General features: G+C 37.5%; 3 protein-coding genes and 1 non-coding gene across 11 annotated transcripts in view; 2 read left to right on the top strand and 2 right to left on the bottom strand.

Annotated features, from left to right (window-relative positions):
• The window catches only part of Phlpp (PH domain leucine-rich repeat protein phosphatase), a 189,151-nt gene extending 181,340 nt beyond the window's left edge, over window positions 1-7,811 (top strand). For all 4 annotated transcript variants that reach the window (XM_076427016.1, XM_076427010.1, XM_076427002.1 and 1 more), the window contains 11 exons: window positions 1,644-1,791; window positions 2,767-2,892; window positions 2,993-3,146; window positions 3,267-3,327; window positions 3,436-3,690; window positions 3,781-3,990; window positions 4,126-4,288; window positions 4,864-5,147; window positions 5,426-6,265; window positions 6,353-6,593; window positions 6,681-7,811. In XM_076427016.1, the coding sequence (XP_076283131.1) occupies window positions 1,644-1,791; window positions 2,767-2,892; window positions 2,993-3,146; window positions 3,267-3,327; window positions 3,436-3,690; window positions 3,781-3,990; window positions 4,126-4,288; window positions 4,864-5,147; window positions 5,426-6,265; window positions 6,353-6,593; window positions 6,681-7,139 (2,941 nt within the window). In that variant the 3' untranslated portion in view covers window positions 7,140-7,811. The remainder of the gene's footprint in view (window positions 1-1,643; window positions 1,792-2,766; window positions 2,893-2,992; window positions 3,147-3,266; window positions 3,328-3,435; window positions 3,691-3,780; window positions 3,991-4,125; window positions 4,289-4,863; window positions 5,148-5,425; window positions 6,266-6,352; window positions 6,594-6,680) is intronic.
• Window positions 2,322-2,443, bottom strand: LOC143215376 (U5 spliceosomal RNA). The gene has a single exon (XR_013010367.1). It is a non-coding gene; the product is annotated as a U5 spliceosomal RNA (small nuclear RNA).
• A 737-nt stretch (window positions 7,812-8,548) lies between the features above and the next one.
• Window positions 8,549-9,179, bottom strand: LOC143210471 (uncharacterized). Its single transcript, XM_076427367.1, has 2 exons — window positions 9,046-9,179; window positions 8,549-8,794 (listed from the first exon to the last, which is right to left on the bottom strand). The coding sequence occupies exons 1-2, from the start codon at window positions 9,166-9,168 to the stop codon at window positions 8,549-8,551; spliced, it is 369 nt and encodes a 122-aa protein (XP_076283482.1). The 5' UTR covers window positions 9,169-9,179.
• Window positions 9,180-12,714: 3,535 nt separating this feature from the next.
• Window positions 12,715-22,150, top strand: part of LOC143210298 (glycerophosphocholine phosphodiesterase GPCPD1) — an 18,596-nt gene continuing 9,160 nt past the window's right edge. For 2 of the 5 annotated variants that reach the window (XM_076427048.1, XM_076427067.1), the window contains exons 1-3: window positions 18,739-19,002; window positions 21,596-21,828; window positions 21,903-22,099. In XM_076427048.1, the coding sequence (XP_076283163.1) occupies window positions 21,682-21,828; window positions 21,903-22,099 (344 nt within the window). In that variant the 5' untranslated portion in view covers window positions 18,739-19,002; window positions 21,596-21,681. Of the gene's footprint in view, window positions 12,968-18,735; window positions 19,003-21,595; window positions 21,829-21,902; window positions 22,100-22,150 lie in introns of those variants that run through there. The other 3 variants (XM_076427059.1, XM_076427054.1, XM_076427039.1) reach the window with 3 other exon arrangements.

Genomic DNA, 22,150 nt, shown 5'->3' with positions numbered 1-22,150 from the left:
TGCATTATAAACTGAAATGAAGTACAACGCAATAGAACGGTTTTTGCATAACAGTTTTATTTACTACAGCATGATCGCCATAATTGTAATTTCTCTCGAGTGCGCCCTTGCATTATTCAGGTCATGAATATTTACACGATTACTTAGATAGGATCCCTACGTTCAATTAAAAATTTTATTTTAATTTTATTGGCCGTCGTGAACGATACAATGGCCCACGAAAGTGTTCGTAGACGGGAATGGAAAATATACAACCTAATGCATTTACTTTTTTCATTGTTTAACGTTATTACACAGTGGAATTATTAATCATTGAATTTGATTAACTCAAGATTTGATCAAATGTGACAAGAGTGCATAGCAATGTCGTTATAGTTCAATGAAATTACACCGACTCAATTTCATTTGTGTATGCAAATGTATATATTACATAAAATGCATAAAACGAGGATCCTGGTAGTGTTTTTAATTGACTACTATTACTACAGTTGTATAGCATAATAATGTCGTTATGTAAAATGTATAATCTCATGAACAATATCGCGTAAATATCTAACTTTTAATATTAAATTACGTTTAATATTCAATCAGCTTTTAATATTAATTTTAAAGTTTAACGCGACAAAGGAGTACGTACCACAAAGGCTTAATTGAAAACATGCTTAGATATTTAGATAAAATGAATTCCACAGATTAGATCATTTATTTCGTGCATTATATTACGGATTACAAAAGGCTATTAGCGTCAACCATAAATTAACGAGGTGAAAACCAGCATGTTCACATGCCGCCTATAGCTCTATGTTCAATCCATTTACCTTGCCGCGCAAACATTTTCGATTTTACTTTAAAAACTGAAAGTTCGTCCGATGACACAGATGCTTACGACCAGAGGAAGGTTTTCACCATAATTTGAAACTTTCTACTCAAGTGCACATCCTGTGGGCGGCTCGTCCGTTTAGGTTCACCGATTCGTTTGTCCGTGCAGCGAGGGTGCAACGTGCATTCACGTTAAACCACATTGCGCCATAACTGTAATGCTAATTCAACACGATTTATTTGATTGAGCCCCGAGGCGGAAGTGCCGCTCAATTTATGATGAATGGCCAAACGGAAAAGCTGCATAGACGTTCTTATCATTAGAGGGAAACTGTTTAAATCAACAACAATAATAAACAAACTGCAATTCAGGAAGTTATTACTTAAGAGCTAGTCCTCTTAACTCTTAACACTAAACCTTAAAAGTAACTGGTACATGTTCCCTTATAAAAATTACAAGATTGATTTTAATTAGACTTTGTGCAGCTCCTATTGTAATATGTGATCCGCTAAAGAATCTGTACAACCATTTCGTTTGAAATTATTTTTATTATATCAATAATTGTAAAATAAGAAATCTGGAACCGGTGATGGTAGGTTTAGTGTTAAGTAATAGCGAAGCAAAGCATTACTGAATATGCGCCAATACCCAACACAAATGTTTCAATTTATTTGCAATAAACGCATTTAAGTTTTTCCGTTTACGTTTTCTTCGTATTTTTTATCTACCAAAAGTGAAAAATTGTAATGTGGATTTTCTCCTAAATGTTGTGAATTGGTTGAAGTGAATTCTTTGCAACTTATAACCATACTTTGTTTTGCAGCCTGAAAGAGTTGATCTTAGATCGTAATGGGATCAAATACCTGCCACACGAACTCGGCGAGCTGAAAAACTTGAGAAATATTTCCTTAGCTGGAAATTGCCTCAGCAGTCTGCCACCGTTTTTCAACATGCGAGCCCTCACGCTAACGGTATGTTGCGATGCATTTCATGAAATTATTAAACTACTTTGTAATTTCAAATTACGTTACAAGCGCTACAGGTTCAGTGTTACAATGAACAGTCACGGATTGTATCCTAATGAATGGGTCATTATTTGAAATAAATAATGGAACGGGAAACGCATATTCTAACATTTAATTATTTAAGACTTCGTCGGTGAAATTTTATTTCAAGCTTAACACCCCTTTGAAGTTTGTCCCTTTAGATCGAAATATCGAAAAAATCTTTTCTTATTTTCTACACCTTCTTTTTTATTATAGGGTTTCCCATTTTCTATTCTAAAATTACGATATTATTTATAACACCTAGATTAGTTTATTCTATTTACTTTCGATTGCGATAATAACTCTGTATCGAAAAAAGTAATCATATCGAATGGATCGAGTATCGATATAAAAAAGCTAATGAAAGTGAAGGAGGATTATAAAAAGAGATTCAAAGATTATTGTTATCTAAGAAAATCAATTTTAACCTGCAAATTTTTGTTTCGATTATCTTACGACCCAACTTTCGTCGGGTCAATAAAAAATTAGTTCATAGACTCATCAATTGTTCCCCTCCACGGAAATCTTTAGTAAAAGGCGAAAGATTTATACGTGATTTGAAGGGAAACCAGAGTAACGGAACTAATGTTCGGACATATACATATAGGTGTTCGGGAAAACTTTGCTTTCGAGAAATATGTCGAATGCAAAGTCACCTAGCGGCCATCCGAGAAAGTAGATTCACATCAGGGCCGTATACATGCAGCACATCACCCTTTGCCTTAAAATATTCAATTTTTACACGCGTAGAAACAGTTTAGAATTTTTATAAATATGTAATGATCACTAATATTGTCAAAAAAAATTTAGTAAAAATTCCATATTATTCAACCATAGATCACTTACTCCTACTAATGTTAAATGTTATACAATTAACAACTAAAAATGTATTATTTGCAGGATGTTTTACCAAAGACCGATCACACTAAAGTCTACAAAGATGAAAGAAGCAGTCAGAATAACTTGTACAAGGTCAATCTGCGAAATAACCAGTTGAAAGGGAATATTATTTTAGGAAATTACGGAGTAAGTAATCAGCATTGGAATAATAAGAACTTGTACATATTTGTATCTTTCAAAGCAATAATTATTGACCGTTATCGTTTTTATTTCTTCTTTAATCAAGAATTTAACGCATCTAGACGTCAGTGAAAATAGCATTGAGAAATTGGACATCAGTGCCCTCCAGGAATTGAGAAGCATTCGTTGCGCCAGAAATATTTTAACAGAGCTGACAGTCTGCGGAAGAAATCTTGTTTCGCTTATTGCCGGAAATAACAGTAAGACTTGCTTCTTTACTCTAGCAATCTCGGAAACACAGATAACAAATACTCTCATCCTTCGTTTCAAATCGACAAATTCTCGACTTGCTTAACATCAAGCTCAACTTATCTTTCCAGAATTAAAAAAGCTGATTATAGAACCTATGCCAGTGAACCTCGAGCATCTAGATGTATCCTAGTAAGTAAAAATTAAAAAATTATGATGTAATCTAATATTTAATCGAATATTAGTCAAATTAAAAATGGCCCATATCTTCGAGATTGTATTTTTATAAATTTATTGCAGCAACAACCTGGACGCTCTTCCAGAATGGACACCGGATCTACCAGTATTGCGTGCTCTTTTCGCTTCTCACAACGCTTTGACAGCCTTACCAGACAGACTGTTAACGCAGCCGTCAAGACTGGAGGTTCTTCACCTACCCCACAATAGGCTACAAGCTCTACCACCGCCTAGAAAACCCCTAAACATCGTTCACTTGACGCTACAAGATAACGCATTGACGGTTTTACCAACAAGTTTTTTCGTCAACACAGAAAAGTATGCAAACAACTTAATTTCGCGAATAGATCTCGGCGACTGAATTTTACGATAGCCAAATGATAACGTACTTACGGGGCCATTTTTCAGAATGAAGGTTCTAAATCTCTCCAACAATCGATTATCGGAACTTCCTTCTATGGTGGATGGAAACAGGAGCCGGCAGAGCAACCACTGCTTAGAAAAATTGTATCTCACCGCGAATTGTTTAACGGACACCGCATTGGACACCCTTGCCAAATTAACGTCCCTACGTGTACTTCATATGGCGTACAACACTTTGGATACCCTTCCTGAAAGGTATTGCAAAACATTATTGCGAAAGTACAATAGACAACAAAGTTGTGAATGTGTCCTCTTATTTTTTTATCATTATTCGTGGTATATATATATATATATATATATATATATATATATTCGATTAATTTTTTATAGCTGCACAGCTTCGTGGAAAGACTTGGAAGAATTGGTGCTATCCGGGAACCGACTTCAATATCTGCCAGACAACGTAGGCAATTTACGTCATCTACGAGTGTTACGAGTTCACTCTAACAGGCTCTTAACGTGTCCAACGTTTAACAAAACAACTTCGCTAAAGGTAATGTTACGGAAACTAACAAATAAATTTAATCCCTTGACGTATGTACAAAGACGTTTCGGATACGTCGTATGTTTACTGTACCGTTACCATTGTACACGGTGACGTAAAACATCGTCTAATATCAACAGCAGACATTACCGACAACATGTTTGTTACCGTACGAACGACAAGTGATAACGTAAATTTTGTAAGCGATAACAAAAAAGTAATAACGTCAGACGAATTGAATTAGAATTTTCGGGTATCTGAAAGGCTGCGGATCTAGGCTTTTGAAAATTTTCACTTAATACTAGGATATAAAATATGACAGAATTTAGTACCATTTTAATTTATTTCAGATCTAAAAAGACTACTACCACGGAAAGTAAGATTCTATTATATTCCACTTTCTTAAAATTCGTCTAAAAAAATTGAAAATTGCATAAACATCCGCAGTCTAGTAATTACCGAAAGGAATTACTTCATGATCCGCGGTCGAATGGTGATTTTATTTAATTGATACGTCAAGGGGTTAATTTACTCGAACAAATGGGATGAATATACGGGAGTTAAACAAATGAACCCTGGCGTAGGTATTGGATTTAGCCCATAATCAATTGGACAGAGTAAATCTGGCGACTTTAGTGCCGCCTCAGCTACAGTTTCTGGATATATCCTGCAATTCGAGGCTCCACGTGGACCCTAGACAATTCCAAGTATACAGATCCCAGCGACCGATATCGTTAGTCGACGTATCGGGACAGAATAGACCGAGTCTACCTTCTCACCCTCATCAGCAGGAAATCGTATCCTCGGGGAAGAGCGCGGAGCAGCCGTGGAGACTAGGATTTTCGGAAACGGCTGGATCCAGAGAACGGTAAAAACCGGTTTATTTACTATTGATCGATTTCTCGTATCAGTTACCTTCGATCAGCCTAACACATTTCAAATCAAATTATTTTACCGTACTTCTTATGTATGAAACGTGAAAAAATATTACTATAAATTCTTAGAAACGTAAAATGATATTGAAAAAAATAACTTCTACTTCCATTCATGTTCATGTTTACATTAATATTTTGCTTTATACGTGTTCGTTTTTTGGTATAAATGTATAAATTCACTTCTACTACATTTCTATGCTGGTGTGTGCAGATTATACGTTTCACAAGTCAGAATGCCGTCGTTCTGCAACGTGGAAGGTCTGTTCGGCATATTCGACGGTGGCTCGAACCAAGAAGCGCCTAGCGCTCTTCAAGAAATGATACCTCGGCTTCTGTTGGAAGAGAGAACCGTTCGCGAGACGTCGAAAGAATACTTGAAGTACACGCTGTTGTCGGCTCACAGAGAATTGAAGGAGAAAGGACAGAAATACGGCATCGACGCGACCCTGGTGCATCTTGTTAGGGTTCAATCGCAACAGGGATACCCGAAACCGGCTACGAGGTACTCGTTGAAGGTGGCTTCTTCTGGGGATGCGAAAGCTGTGCTTTGCAGGGCAGCGGGTCCATTGAATTTGGCCCCGCCCAGGAAGGTCTCCGTGAAAAATCAACTGGGAAACGCGGCCATGTTTCCTTTGGTAGTTCCCGACCCGACATTCGAGGAAATCGATTTAGAGGATGACGATGAATTCGTGATAATCGCGAATCGAAGACTGTGGGAAGTATTGAGTATCCAAGAAGCCGTTCGGGAAGCCCGAGCAGAGGCCAGTCCAGTTCTGGCAGCTAAGCGGCTGCAAGATCTGGCGCAGGCTTACGGCGCAGAGGATAATCTAAGTATTATGGTTGTTCGATTAACCGGACCGAATCAGGGGGATTTGGATCAGGTGATGAGGGAGTTGAGACACGCGGTCGGAAAGAATAGGACTCAGACGGATGGGGGTTGTCCTTGCCCTTGTTGCGTGCCACCGGCTGCGCATAAAGCACCTGGACCTTGTTGCTGTCACGCGAACGAGGGTTATTACTTGAATGGCGTGTTGAAAAGCATAGTGAATAGGTAAGCAAGACGCGCCAGTTTTATTCTACGGATCTGCTGGATCTTGAAGGTGTAGGTATTAACATCCATGATGAAATTGTGATACAGGTCCAACAAAGCCCATAATGGCTCCGGCAGGTACTTCAAAAACCGTCGACCCGCGCAAGAAAATGAAAGTCCACCGTACAAGGACGACAGGAGCTCGCCAAGTGGTCAGTCTGATCAAGCCAGCGATAGTACTTTTAAATCGAGACATCCTTCCGGTAGAGTCTGGCCAGGAAGTGCGGCTTCCAGAGCCACAAATAAGGCCCGGCAAACTGTGTTCGTGCACGAGAATGGAGGAAGGAAGGTAACCGAAAACGAAAGTGCATACAGTAGCGCTCAAAAATATTTGACCGAGGGATTGCGTAATAATAAATTGGGGACATTTGTGCAGGTTTCGACTTGCCAAGGAACGCCGGAGGACACCGTCTCCGAGAGATCCGGGGCATTAAGCGAGGAGCAGTTTCGTTGCTGGGAGTATATGCTCGAGCAGAATACTCAGCTCTTATTCGACAAGGAATTGGACACTCTATCGAGAACCCCATTGCGCCGGGGTCAATCGAGATCCACTCCTCAATTAGGAGGCAATTTGCCTTTTCTATCGAAGAGATTCGGGAGCGCCAGATCCTTTAATCCTTCCCTTCCGCGGCCACCTATCGTACGATTTGGTAGCGGCAGGAGATTACTGAACGGAGGACCGAATGCGGCTTACTTCGGCAGCCTGCAAAGGCTGATGCCGTATAATCTCGAATACGATTTCGCCGTTATTCAAGAAAGAAACGGATTGGACTCCCTCGAACAGGACGCTACAAGGATGCAACAATACTGGGGGGTAGCCACCACTGAGCTGTGATACTGATCGATGCCCATTCGGTTTTGAAATTGTAATACCGTGTTGAAAAACGCGTTCCATACACTATACCTTGTCCAATGAGACAAGACAGTAAACGTAAACATAGCCGCTTGAGTACGGCAGAGTTACTCTTCTCGGCACTGTCTCGCCTCGTTGAACAAGTTCTCTCGCTAGTAACAAGCACAATAATTTATACTTTTACGATGTAAATATAGCATACCGATTTCTAAAGCACAAAACAGAAAACAAACCTTTTGTACTGAATAAAAAATATGTTAAATATAAAACGTGAGATGTAAGTGTAAATGTGAATAGTACTGGAAATAGGAAAGGAAGCAAGTATGTATAAGAAAATTTAAAAAAACGGTCTATTTAATAATCCAATGCATTGCACACATGTTGTATATTCAATGTAAATGTAGCTACATATACTAGAGCTAACTAAGGAAAATATATTAAGGCAAAGCCAAACTACAAACCACACATTTCTATGTGTTATTCTTTTCAAAGAATAAATGAAACGATCTCACATTATTTATATATAGAAAATTGTGATTATATGTAGTATTTTTTTAATAAATTAGTTGAAAATTATTCTAATAAGTATTTAACTGCATTTATGTATATATAAATTATGTGTAATAAAAAGGGTAATAAAAATGTGTAATAAAATGAGAGGCTGATTGTTAGGCTTTTAATGGCAAGGGACTGAATCGATCGATAAGGTAGCCAGGTACGGGACGGCAATGCAATGAAACTAATTGTAAGTGGCAATGACAGGCCCAATGCCGTAGCCAAACTATAAAAAGTCACGTACCGGGCCCAGTAGACAATAGCGATGTCCCTACCATAAAACGTCGTCCGCGCAAGCCTCTACATACACACCGCCCACCTTGAACTAATCGAGCTCCATCAGGCAAACAAAATCCCAATCTAATGGACAGAGCCTGCGGTACGAATCAAATAACTAAAAATGTAACCGTAACGAAAAAACAAAAACGAAGAACACCAACACGGACAAAGAAAACGCAAACAAATGTACACTACAGCTATGATTTGTTAGAACAGCTAATAAACTAGCGGAGAACAAATAAGAGTAACGCAACGTAAAGATACCATACATAGCGAAATCGACATAATAATCGCTCAACTAAAGGAAACTTGACAAACAAACAAAATACAATTTACACGGGTTCGGAATTTAGATGATCTTCCGCGATGGTAATAACTAAATCTTCGCAACTGGCCGCTAAAATTATTACCAGTATGAAGTACGACGACCCCGGATATTCCATCCTGGCCTGGAGGTAGCTTCCAAATGCGTTCTAGTGGCCACTTTCTCGGCGAAAGGCAGTCCTTCTCGATTAGGACCATCACTCCGTTTCTTGGAATAGTGGGAATGCCTCTCTTCAATTGTTGGCACTGTTGCCATCCATGGAACGAATCCTGTTGCCATCGTTTCCAACAAAGCTGGATCCCTTGTCGCAGTAACTGTAATCTAGTAACTTTGCTCTGGCGAACATCAACAACATCGGTTTGTGACAATATGCCTTCAACGCTGGTCCCACAACGAAATGACCAGGAGACAAGGGGTTGAAATTAGAAGCATCTTGAGACAAAGGATGAAGTGCACAGGAATCCAGGCAGGTTTCAATCTGCGTCAATGTTACGGTAAATGTAATAAACTGTTGATTACGTAGAATTGCCGGTTGTTATACAAGGTGTTCGATTAGAGGTGGGAGAAACTTTATATAAGGGGTGGTTCTCCATGATAATATAAGACGAAAATGAAAAATATAAAATGTGCGATTTCGTCTTCATTATTTAGTTATTAACAATTAGAAATCCGCCTAAAATGCGGCAACGCAACAGTCACGTGTCAAGTGACAGATGCATGCATATTTACCTTGGTTCTCATTTGGGGCCCCAGCGAGGTGAAAATGTTTAACAAATTGATGAACAGAATTAACAAATTGATCGTTGGACACAATGGATACAATTTTATAGTGATCTTTAGTGAACTACTCATGCGAGAACAATTGAAAAGTGAAAGGGCATTGATCCCTTCTGCTCGATATTAGAAATGCCCTTGTGGATTTTAACGAGTAGGCAGGTTCAGTGCCGTGCAACGATCAATTTGTTACTACTGTTAACCCTGTTTGTTAACCCTGTGTTTGTAACTTTTTAATGTAAATTTTCGAGGAAAATTCGAAAAAAAATCGAAGAACTATATCTCACATAAGTTTCACCAACATCGACTTGTGTTCAATTAGAACCAAAATGAACTGGATTATCAAATAAAATACTATTACGAATACGAATATGGATAAATCTTTATTGAGGATCAAAATGTTCCGTTGCCGAGTTCGACCAACGTAAGACTGGCGTCTAGGACGCCTCGACCGAACTCCTGCGGCCGCACACTCGCACACATACACACTCACGCGTCGGATTTGTACGCGCGAAAAAAACATCAACAAACCGTCAACGTATTCGCTCGCCACTCGCTATCCTCGGTCCGTTGTCTGTTTACATGTTTTTGTCTCGAACGTTCGACAACGGAGAAGACGCTCAATTTCACAACTTGTATCAACTGAAAATGTTCCCTTGTCAGTATGCTTTGTTAGGACCGAAGCGCTTCGTTATATTATTGCCTGCTACGGTCACCATCCGAAATTCAACGACTGTCCGCTCGACAGTATGCTGTATTGAAACCGAAATATGTAATGCCAAAATGGAAAAACCCGAAATAGTTAACACTCGCAAGGGTAAGGTCTAATAACAACAACTTAATACACAAATAGTAAAAGGTAAAACGTCGCTTCGTAAAACCGGTAAAGCCCACCGCGCCTCCACTGACAATGTATCTAACAATAAGTATCTACCTACCGTGTCCGCAATAAAACGTTAAACCGAAGACCTTCCAGAGTACCCCCAATTAAGTGATTTTCAGACATCATTTTTAGGTCCCAGGTTCTTAAATACAAACTAACGGTTTATGCGTCACGTTTATGGAGGAAAAAACCAATGTCTTCTTAGTGGAAGAGGAAATTGAGGCCCACGAGGTGCGACCCGTGTGGCCGTGGCCAACGTTAAAAAAAAAGGATGTTTATGCGAATGCATATTTTTATAAAAAATGGGTAGACAAATGGGACCTGGACAGAAATTTATGTCATGATTAGATGTGATTCCAAAAATGTATTTTTTATTTTGCAATTTTGCATTCAGTATATGTTGTGCATAGTGCATATTTTTTGCATTTTTCTTATGCAATAATAATCCAAAATAAATTGCTCTACCGTTTGCCGCTCTCAGTATGAACACGGCCTAAGAAGCAGTTAATAATATTGTTACATTGTTGATAATAATTATTATTTTATCCCAATATGTGTGTGGTACGTATAATATGTGTAGCACATGAATTGCACAGAATATTTTTATTTATAGTATTTTTTAATTTTTTGCGATATAGGCCCACATAAAAAATTGTGAAATGCAACTTTTAGTATTTCTTCTACAATTCCGATCAACTGCAATTTTTGAAAAAATTTCTTTTCACATCCTGTAGTAAAGTAATTTCTCTAGCTTCCCAAAAAAGTTCAAATCGTATAGTACAATATTAAAAAAGTTATCATCTTTTTTAGAGAGTGCGAATATTAATTCGGGTAACTGTATACTGTATGCACATACATATTTTTATACCGGAACGAACTGGCTTTTGTACCTGAAGTTACGACATAAGTAACCAACGGTTGTGCTTTACGACAACACGTATCATTACTTTTTACATTTACGATAAAACATGCAACTACAGATTTTGAATTCGTATCGCGATTCATTCACTCGGAACAACACATCGCACAACAACTTCGCATATTTATCGAACTCGTGAAGCGACAAGTGTTTTCTGATACGCGTGCATGACCTTGACAAGCATTATCTTATTTGTTGAACAGCAGTAAACTATCTATTATTTCTCTACCAAGAGCGAAACTCCTTTTTCCGACTCGTGCAAATAGATTAGAAGAGATACGTGCAGAGAAAAGTACTTTCTTTTGTTTCGTACTATTAATTGCTTTCCGTGTACTCCACGACAGTCGTGCAAGCACTTCTTTCAACATGCAAAAATGAAGCCCGAGATAAAAAAACGTTGATCGACTCGTTATTCGAGAGATTAATTTTCTCTTAGATGATCTCAATGAATGCGTGACTCTTGATAATAAATTAACACACACGTTGCAGTCCATTGATACCAGTAACGTTTATGTATATATTTTAATAATGTGTTAGACTGCATTCGAATTTTTTAAATTAATAAATTTGTTTAGACTTATTTGTTTCTCTAATGTGTGTATTAACCTTCCCTGAAGTTAAGTATTTACCTCGAAATTTTTACCTAGAAATCGTATTAAAGTTTGCACTGCACTTGTTACGTAAATAAAACCTGGTGAAATGATAATTAAATCAACTTAATGACTTTACTATGTCGAGTATTATAACTCATTGCCGTGACACAACCCCGACGCCTGCAAAACATTCTACCAGTATATCTATCGCTGTTGAATAATTCACAGACTGTACAATCGCGATTATATTTTTACTGCCAATATAAATCGTCGAAATTCCTTCTCGTTTATTATGGTCCCGTAAATCAATTAAAAGATATCATATATAGTTTTGTATAATGTTATTTATACTTCGACTGTGTGTATTCTAAACTACTCCGCAAATAAGCAACAAATTGAAATAACGACAATAATCATTGAAATAAATAATCATGGTTATTACTCCGAAACAGTAGCATTTTCAAAATAATATAAACATATCGAAATTTTGCACAAATGGAATACAAGGAGAAATACTCCGTGTAAAAAAATCTTTTTCTGCATTAGGTGATATATCTACATTGTTCATTGTTTATCCACATCTGACAATCAGACAAATCTAGAAGTTCTGAAAAAGATTAATCGAAAAAGGTCTTATCAGATAACAAACACTCCGAAATATTCTACCTTCGAGAATGAGGTCAAGGCTTTGATACCAATCCACTTATAACATACTCTACAAAAATATTTAAATGTATAATACTTTCACATGAGTGGAAGATTACATATTATGTAAACGAAGAAGAAGAAAATAAAAAAAGTATGTCATAAAGAAATAAAGTTAAAGAAAAACACAAAAAATTGTGTTACGATGAAGAAACAATTATTCTATGATTAGTAAACAAAAAACTAATTTTTATCTCACGAAAGAGTACAGATATCAATATAATATACCAGAAAGGACAAAAAATATGTACATACATATAGTGGAAAATAGAGAAAACAAAGAAACTGTGCAATGTGTTTATCCCTTCACAAAACACGCGTGATAATCACGTTGTGTTGACAGGACTAGCGATATACACTTCTACATATACACGAACTCGCACAAATGTAGAACGTATCGGCGAGTCACGTGAATGAGTACATACATAACGGAAAGAGAAAAGTGGGGGGAGGTTTGGTGCGGTTTGCATAACCTGATTGAAACTCGACGCCAACAGTCAGTAGTATTTCGACGTCGACAGAGATAGTGTCATTGTGTTTTGGCGACTGGTCTTTGTGTCTCTCCCGCCAACTCTCTTTCTCTGTCCCCCTCTCTACAGTTCGCTTGTACCTAGTGGTTATAATATCAGCAAGTATCTTTTTTTCTAATATTGTGATGTGTGCGCGTGCTTATCACTCGTCGATGAGACACCTTGGTCCCACTTTCTGCACCTAGTTCTTCTGCTATGATACCCACCAGAAGAAGAGCTTGATATTTTAGTAGTGCACGTGCCGACAGTGAGTAAACGTTACGCCTTACAACTATCGCTAACGCAAGATTAACGAGAACTATTTCACTCTCGATAGCTGACGTATCAATTTGTTTTTCAAGGTGTGTTTCAAAGAAAAATTTCCATGACTTGTTCATGGAACATGAAATGTTTACAACCGTTTTCCAACGAGTTCGATTGTATGTACATACATTGATTATTTTTTTATGCAGTGTCGTAACATTCTGAGAATTACCAACATTACCACAGCACATACACATACCTTTTAGTGCTAGAAATAAACTCGACCATTTTATTACTTTCACACGCTACAGTGTTTTCAGTTGTTCACTGTCTACTTTCACAAGAGTGTATTGTGTAGAATATAGATCTATTCAAGGTCGAGTGTGTGAGACCATACGAGTAAGTTCTTATGCATTTATACAATACCAAGAAAGAATTTAGATATACATTATATAAAGGAACAAAATTAATTTCTATTTCACTCCACTTTGTTGCAATTAAGGCAATTTTTATTTTGCATAATAATCCACTATCTACATATGAGAATCGAAATCGAATGATTCGTAATCGAAAGTCCACAGATCTGACTCTGTGAACGCTGGACGGATTATCGTGAAAGCCGGAAATAGCGTTGTTACGACGCGAAAACAGAATTTGCCAATGTTATAAAGGGGTGTTTGTCCGTTATTTTTGAAGGAAGTTTTACCAGTGGGAATTTCAGTCGTCCCTGGATTAATCGTTAGAGTCAGGCCCTGCAATCTAATATTATATTAGGGTACGGTTTTTCGTGAAAGGAACGTAGTTTGCACGGTTCTGGCTTCTCGCACAATAGCGATTGGCGGGTCATAAACACCCACCTGCAATTCACAGCTGTTGGGAATTTTAATTATGGAAAGGACCCTGGGCTCAGTATTTTTTATGAGACTACCTCTTCGGGTCATCCCCGACCCCACCAGAGGACACTAGTCTGGAAGGTAGCCGTCCGCGCAGCTTTAGAATTTAGGCTATTGGCTAACAAAAGGAGATACATAATCGTGTTTGAAAGACCTTGATAAAAATATCCCCATTGCTATTTACATCTAAACACGCCTGGAATCGACTTTCAGTTCGATAACTTGATCTCTTCTCAAAACTGTGTGTCGATCACTTGAATTAGACATGTGTATTTTCCAAAAATTTTCGGGAAACCCAGTATTTTTCATTCAGCTTCCTCTTCGAATAAATTGTTTCTGTCAACAACATTTCCAAATCTAATTTTCGAGTTCTAAAACGCTAGAGTGAAAATAAACCGCCGTCCAGATCTCCTAAGCACCAGTGGACACTTGGAAAACTATGATCTACAAAGTTGTCATGAGCAACTTTTACTATGTTTTTCGTAATTTGCAAAAATTTTCATCACACATCATCTAGTAAACTATGTAGCTTGGCAGGAAAATTATAATCGGTTGGTCCGTTTATAAAGAAGTTATTCTAATTTAAATTGCGTGCCATAAATTACGAGGCTGACTGTAATTCTAACCTTATCATTAAAACGTGATGTTTGTGCTTATATTTTTGAATTGGATTATTTAAAAATTTGTAAGGATTGCAAGCAATGACTTACGCGAAAAAATGACAGGAATCCAAACTTTTGCGTGGACTTTGAACTTGAACCTTGCATTCACTTCTCAGGAGACGTGCGGCGTGCTGATAAACGAACTGACAGCTGATAGATGACTTTTCCTGAGTTTACGTCAGCTGTCTATACAAGGAGTTCGCGTTATTAGTTATTACTAGCCAGCGTTTTTTTATCGTAGACTCGTAGATTAATGTGATTCGGAAAAATGAAAGGAAAAAGTTATACTGTTTTTTGCGAGCAATGTAATGGTGTCTGTAATTTTTTTTAACTGCAATAATTTTGTCAAAAATGAAGTTGATCTTCAATTTCTTAAATGGAATGCTATATATTTTTTTTTATTTATCAAAGCGTGTCCCGGAATAAATTGAATCGCATACAACATAACGGCCTTCAAGATCACACAAGGTCAGAGAAAAACGCTGTCTGGCAATGCCGCGAACACCTTGTACATAGCGACGGACATAGATCTGTAATATGCATATGAAAATTGATTACTCGGTGACTGAAATACTGCAGTATCGACACTAAAATTAATGTTCGCCTCTTCTATTTCGTGGTTAGATCATAATAACAAATCATCGACAGGACAGAGAGAGAGAGAGAGAGAGAGAGAGAGAGAGAGAGAATAATACTGAAAAATATCATTGCTCCTATTTCTTAAATTTATATAAAATTATCGGAAATGTTTACACGCAATCTCAAAAAGGTTTGAAAATTTACCGACAATTTAGTATTGTATTTTTTTTGTCGCATTGTTAAAGACAATGATACAATGTAAGTATTTTCGTGGTAAACTAATTTTCTCTAATTACCTACCTTGTTCGTTATGAAATGACACGTGTCGTGCCACGAATGTGTGCGCTTTCGTCACGTGCAGACATTGCATAATAATAATTATTCCTCCGTATGAAATATTCTCGAAACAATTTACATATGTATAGATATAATAGTAATTTGATTCAACACGTCAATTCTTATTGTAATATACTAAAATTTCGAAGAACGCAAGTATGAAAAATATTAATAGCACATTGTTAGAAGCGCGGTACATATACACTTGTTATGTCTCGACAACGATAGGACAATGGAACTATAATACTCTTGAACTATAGTTTTGTTTTTACAATGCTTTTTTTTATATCTGCATTGCTATGTGTATAGTGTATACACCCCGACAGCACAGTCTGCCCGAGCCCACCGTCGGACCCAGCTAGCCGAGCCCCAGCCCGACACGTTACGGGCTAACGCAATGCTTGGCTCAGCGTTGAGACCAAATCAGGACGATTTAGCCTGGCCCCTGTGCACAAAAGGGCGCGATTTTCACCTGCCGGGGGCTCGAGCCCAGAGCCTGACGGCCGGGCTGGGATTCAGCCTGTTTTTGAGAGGGCAGCACGGTATCACACTAATGTGGCCAATCAGTGCTTCGATTGGGCCCAACTTTTCTCGCGCATGCGCGACACAGGGCGGGTCGCATCAATGTGGCAGTACTTTGCAAATGCGTAGCAGTCTCCCTTGTTACCGACAAAAGTATAATAAGTTAATAAATAAGACCTTTGAGGGCGATTGCTGCCTAGATTGACCTTTATTTGGCGTTTTTGACTACTGAAAAAACCCGTGTTTGTATTATCACGCAATGAGAACGCGAATCCCGCACCCTTGCAATCTTGCAAATCGGCTGAATCCTAGCCCGGCCGGCAGGCCCTGGGCTCGAGCCCTCGGCAGGCGGAAAACGCGCCCTTTTGTGCACAGGGGCCAGGCTGAAACCGAGCCGGTGTGCCGTCGGGGCATATATGTATACATAGTATATACGTATACAATCTGAGCAGATCGATAAGTAACACAGTACGACTTTTACCGGGGCTGATTACTATGCGGCACACTCTAGGCCGAGAATTTCCTGTGCGTCTCATATTTTTGAATAAACATAATTTGTTATCTGAATACGCACTTGTTATCTAGCCACGTACAATTTCAATAATGCTTACGTTACATATATAATTGCGCGGAATCTCAAAATATTTGTGCCGCCAATGTTGTGTAATGTACGATGAAAACCTTCTACAATTTGTGATACAGTATAAGATGCTTTCGACACAAAAAAAAATTAACATAATATTTAGTCGAATAATTGTTTTGAAAAGTTACACACCTACGATATCTTGCGTATAATACGAATATCAACGAGCAGTTTGCAGACTTTATGACGCGGGGCAGCGTGATTTTAACGCAGAGAAAAATATATGACCTTCTTACATGCTATTTTGATGGCAGCTACTTATTCCGGGCGATGGTTGCCAACTGCAAATATTTACTTTAACGTATTTATAGAAAACATTAATTTTCTTGTTCGACGGGCGCGTGAAACGAAAAAATCTATCTGCAGAACAATATGCAGGGCTGCGACGATACAAACAAGATATCCGAGTTTTTAGCGAATAAAAAGAAAATATTTGAAGTACAACATTTTTGGAACACCCTGTAGAATGACGTCAAGAAGATTAACGAGATAAAGAACAAATAAATTTGTTGATCAATTCAGTAGTTATAAAATACATATGGTCAGATAAAACTAATTTTTTAACTTACAATTAGTTAAAAAAATAACGGTATCAATTGAAAATGAGAGATCATTGCCACGGTACACAATACATATACGCGGAACTGAGGAGGGCAAGAAGTATGTTGTACTTGAAACAATATTGGGAGCAAGGATAACATTTTATTCCACATTTTCTCACGACCGTTATAAATTATAACGATACGCCGTAAATCATTTACAGCCGGCAAATTGCAATTCTCGATAACCTGATATAATAGCTGACTATGTATATACGTATATCATTTCCACACCTCTAGACCGTATCCGTACACCTTTCACGTTTCAATAAGCCTGCTCTCATACATATAGCGTAACGTTATTAGACCTCGAGTGTAACACAATATGAAGAAATACATACTTCGTTGCTGAAATTATATTGACGTAAGCATCGAAGTCTCATGACGATTATAACTGAACCGCGAAATATGTTCTGCACCAGTTGCAAGAAATAGAAACCAGATAAAAAATTCCTTACTTCATCGTTTTCTTTAGTTGTCACCTTTCATCTCTCTGTTGTAGTACTTACAGTTTAAAAAATGTGTTTTTCGCGATGAGTATATACAGCTGTATGAACCATTCCGGAGAAGTATTGTTTGATCAAACGCGATACCGGTCGGACAATTGACGTTCTCACAAATGCATGATTATCTTCTATCTGTTCGCGGCTTTATTACATATGTGCAAGTGAAAATGTGTAACCACAATTCAGACCTATCATCCTGTAGTGAGTAGTTTCCTCTTTTAATGCGTCATGACTTTTATCGTAGGTCAACCTCCCCCGGTCGATGCGGACATTCTTTTAACGACTGTTTTCCTGTAAGCAGTTATACCCTTCTTCCACTGGAATACATTAAAATTTATTGCTTTCATTTAAATGATAAAAAAAAGTTGTCTTCGAAAGGAAATTTTATTCGTAGTTTAAAAATTTGTTACTCGTTGAACGAGTAGACTACCTAAAAATGTGCTATGCTTTCGGGCATTTTATACAAGAAAAATTCCTGTTTTTACAGTAATGGTAACGTAACGCTTAACTTTATCCTCCATTTTTTCAGATCAAACTGAAAAATAACGAATTGCGATGTGCAGTTTACAGAACTTGAAGTATACATATACGATGGAAACGCAAGTGTATACTTCGGGTGCTGAAACAGAAAGAATGTAAGGATCATTATTACAACATTATTGCAACAAATTTGAAAGTAAAATTCAATTGCAGAGGTAATTCGTAGATGGATATATAAAATTTCCATGGAGGATTCGGAAAGATGACGTTTAATCAAATATGTTTATTGGATATCAAAATTATTGTGTCAGTATGGCGCAGTATGGCGGACAGGAAGTTGTTACTTGAAGCTTCGAGAAATACGATCACGATATGGAAATTTCTATGAGATGTAACACTTTTAATAATTGAGTCGAGAGGTTTCTTAATTGCTGATGTGGCTTCTGTGACTGCACTGTTTGAAAAAACTATAAAAATGAAGTATATTTTGATAAAGCTAAACTTGGTATGTTTGAATTGGTGGTTCTATTGAGCCATCGATGTCGTCACTTCCGTGCTCACGGCGTTGCCAAATCGACCATTGTTTCAATCGTGAAAAGAACCCTTGCCGTCGTGCGTGGTTCGTCGTTGTGTTGTGCCAGTGTTCCGCGACAGTTAAAGTAGTTATGTTGTGCTGTGAAGAGGAGAATTATGACAAATACGATAAAAAATAGAAAGCGACTGCCTTGTGCATTCGTGAAATAGCACGTATCACGCGAGGCGAAGACCAGGCTGCCAACCAAGCTTTCAAAGTAAAACCCACCGAAATTTTCTGATAAAGTATGTAAACCGCATCTTTAAATATAACACGTTGCAGCGCATAAAAATCTTATCCGCAGTAGTAAACAAAGAACACCTCACTTTCTATTCTACTACAACGTATTTCGGTGTCCGACATCTTTCGGAAATGTTGTTTTCATACCGTTAATATCTATCTCCTTATATGTAGTTTTTCTTCTAATTCTAAAAATGCGTGTCCGTGATTGCCGACACAACTTCCAAGTTCCAAGCCAAGTGATTGCCAAGTTTGTGTATGCTTTTATTTACAATATTGAATACAAACGAACTGCTGATAATCACTTGTTCACTTTTTAACTGGTTCAATATTGAATGTAGTATTTTTAAATACTAATGATATATATCCTTATTTCCCGATAATATTTTGGAATATTTGCTTGACTGTGTATCATGATTGATATTTATCATTAATATTTGATTTTTTTTATCCTGTATTAGATAATGCTTATGCAATACAGACAATTGCACTCTAATGTTAATACAAAGAAATATTTCATTTCCTTTCATTTTTCTCACATTGTTTCAGAGTCTCCATTTTCCTACTAAAATCCATCGCTCTTATATTCTGTAAAAATATGTAATATAGTCGAAGCAATTCTGTTTATTCAAATTTGATATATGTATATATATATACATGTATATGTGTTTGTGTATATGTGTCAATTTGTATACGTACTTTATCATTAAATATTTATATATCTTCCGATATAAATTTTCATTATACTATATATCATTGTTTACCTTTAAATAGGTATTTAGTAAATGTACATATAAATTAGGATTCGCATGTACTTTACTTTGACCTCTGTATGATGCAATGAATCAATTATTTAAAAACATCATGTGCATATAATGTTTGGAAGCAAATAGTCTCCTCGGACAATATTTTAATTTTTTTATATGGTGTAGTATATCGACTGTATAATTTGAAATTCACTGTCGTATTTTCAGTAGTCTTCGTATGATATAATATCAGGTATGCGAATATGAAACTGGAATTTTTGTATAAAAAATACACGTTTATTGTATGAAAACGATACAAAATATTTTATTCAAAGTATTGCCCATTGGTAGCTAAATGTACATTTTGCCCATCTCTCTAACAATTTGTGGATGTCATGCCAAGAAAATCGAGCCATTTTTGTACATTTTCGTAAGATGTGAAGCGCTGCTCGGCAAGTGCATGTCCCATCGATGCAAATAAGTAATAATTGGATGAAGCCAAATCTGATGAGTAAGCCGCATGCGAAAGTATTTCCGAACTAAACGCCTCAATTGTTTCCTTGACTGGTTTTGCTGTGTGTAATGGTGCATTATCGTGAAGCAATATCACTCTTTGTGTTGCCTTTTTTGATATTCTGGTCGTTTTTCGTGCAAAGCTTGATACAAATCGATCATTTGTTGTCGGTAGCGTTCAGTATTAACGGTTTCGCCAGGTTTTAGCAGCTTATAATAGATCACACCCTTCTGATCCCACCAAACATAGAGCATTGTCTTCCGTCCATAGCGATTTGGCCTTGTAGTCAATGTCAATGGTTCGTCTGGAGTTACCCATGTTTTTTTCGCTTAGGATTTTCGAAATACACTTCTCATTGCCAGTCACAATTCAATGGAGAAATGACTTTCTTTTGTACCTGGCGAGCAGCATTTTGCAAGTAGTTTTTCGGTTTTCCTGCTGTCTTTCATTCAGTTCACGTGGAACCCATTTTCCCATCTTCTGGATCTCTCGTGTCACATTTAAGGTCTTTGCCCACTAGACGCCTCTTCTGCCTACCTGCGCCATCGCTCCGTCCCCGTTTTGGGTTTCTTCTGTGTATTTCAATGGGACTGCGACTACTATACCTGCAATGGCGCCATATACCTGCAGGCGCAGGTATAGTAGGCGCAGTCCCATTGAAATACACAGAAGAAACCCAAAACGGGGACGGAGCGATGGCGCAGGTAGGCAGAGGAGGCATCTAGTGGGCAAAGACCTTTAATTGATCCGCAAGTTGTTGTTGCGTTTGAGCGACATCCTCATCCAACAATGCTTGCAATTCGCTGTCTTCAAACTTTTCCAATCGTCTTCCACGTTCTTCGTTTCTCACATCAAAAACGCCACTTCTGAATTTTTCAAACCACTCAAAGCACTGTGATTTACCAAGAGCATGCTCGCCGTAAGCTTCAACAAGCATTCAATGCGATTCTGCAGCAGTTTTCTTCAAATGGTAACGGAAAATCAATACTGTCCGCAAATCGTAGTTTCCAGGCACAAAATTCAATATGTTCAACGCTATTAAAAACTATGCTGTTCTATGAAATTTTTATGGTTGTGAATTGAAAATCTTTATCAGATGTCAAAACTACATTGACAAATTCTGGTTTCATATTTACAGACCTGGTACATTGCAACGCATTATAATGTTCAAGATACATATTTAATATATTATAAGGTGTATTTTTAAAACATGCTTGTAAATATATGTTCTATGATGAAAAAGTATTCGAGGGAAAGATATTTTGTTGAGTTCGACAAAGTTGACGTCGCGGTAAGAGATACCATCTAGCATTCCTTACAAAAAGTCCGTTATTACAGAAAATTAGCTGATGTGAATTGAACACACCTTGAAAAACAGAAAAATTGAAAGAGAGAAACAGTGAGAAAAAGAAAATATTAGTAATATGCAGCGGATGTGCTTTGTAGAGAACAAAAAGGAGGAGCAAGTGAAGCAGCTCGAGGAGTCACGTGAGAGTAACTTCGTAGAGGTGGCGACCAAACAGACATCGGAGATGAGGGGAACGAAAAGGGACTGGATTTTTAGAGTCCAGGTAATTGTTCATAATTATTGTTATTTGATTCTATGCTCTTAATATGTTCTCATTTGAATTTATTGATTATTTAGGTACATAAGCTAGAAAAAAATGAAGTTCTATATGTAGTGGGTAATTTACCCGAATTGGGCGCTTGGAATCACAATCAGGCGATTCAGATGTCACAAGAAAATAGCAGTCGGGATTCCTCTATGTTTTTCGATGGTAATAGTAGTAGAGAATTTTATAGCGATGCTGCAGGAGATATGTTTCGTGACGAAGAGGATGAGTAAGTAAAAACTTTGTTTACAATCATCTTTCTCTTTGATCGACTGCAATC

The sequence above is a fragment of the Lasioglossum baleicum genome, chromosome 1 (genome assembly GCF_051020765.1).
Source record: "Lasioglossum baleicum chromosome 1, iyLasBale1, whole genome shotgun sequence".
NCBI classification, from domain to species: Eukaryota; Metazoa; Arthropoda; class Insecta; order Hymenoptera; family Halictidae; genus Lasioglossum; species Lasioglossum baleicum.
The sequence above is the reverse complement of the archived record's forward strand: the minus strand, read 5'-3'. Positions and strand labels throughout refer to the sequence as shown.

Coding starts and splice junctions, on each gene's coding strand:
- LOC143210471 (XM_076427367.1), bottom strand. CDS start 9,168: ATGAGTAGTTCACTAAAGATCACTATAAAATTGTATCCATTGTGTCCA. Junction 8,795..9,045: donor GGCCCCAAATGAGAACCAAG/GTAAATATGCAT, acceptor ACATTGACGCAG/ATTGAAACCTGCCTGGATTC.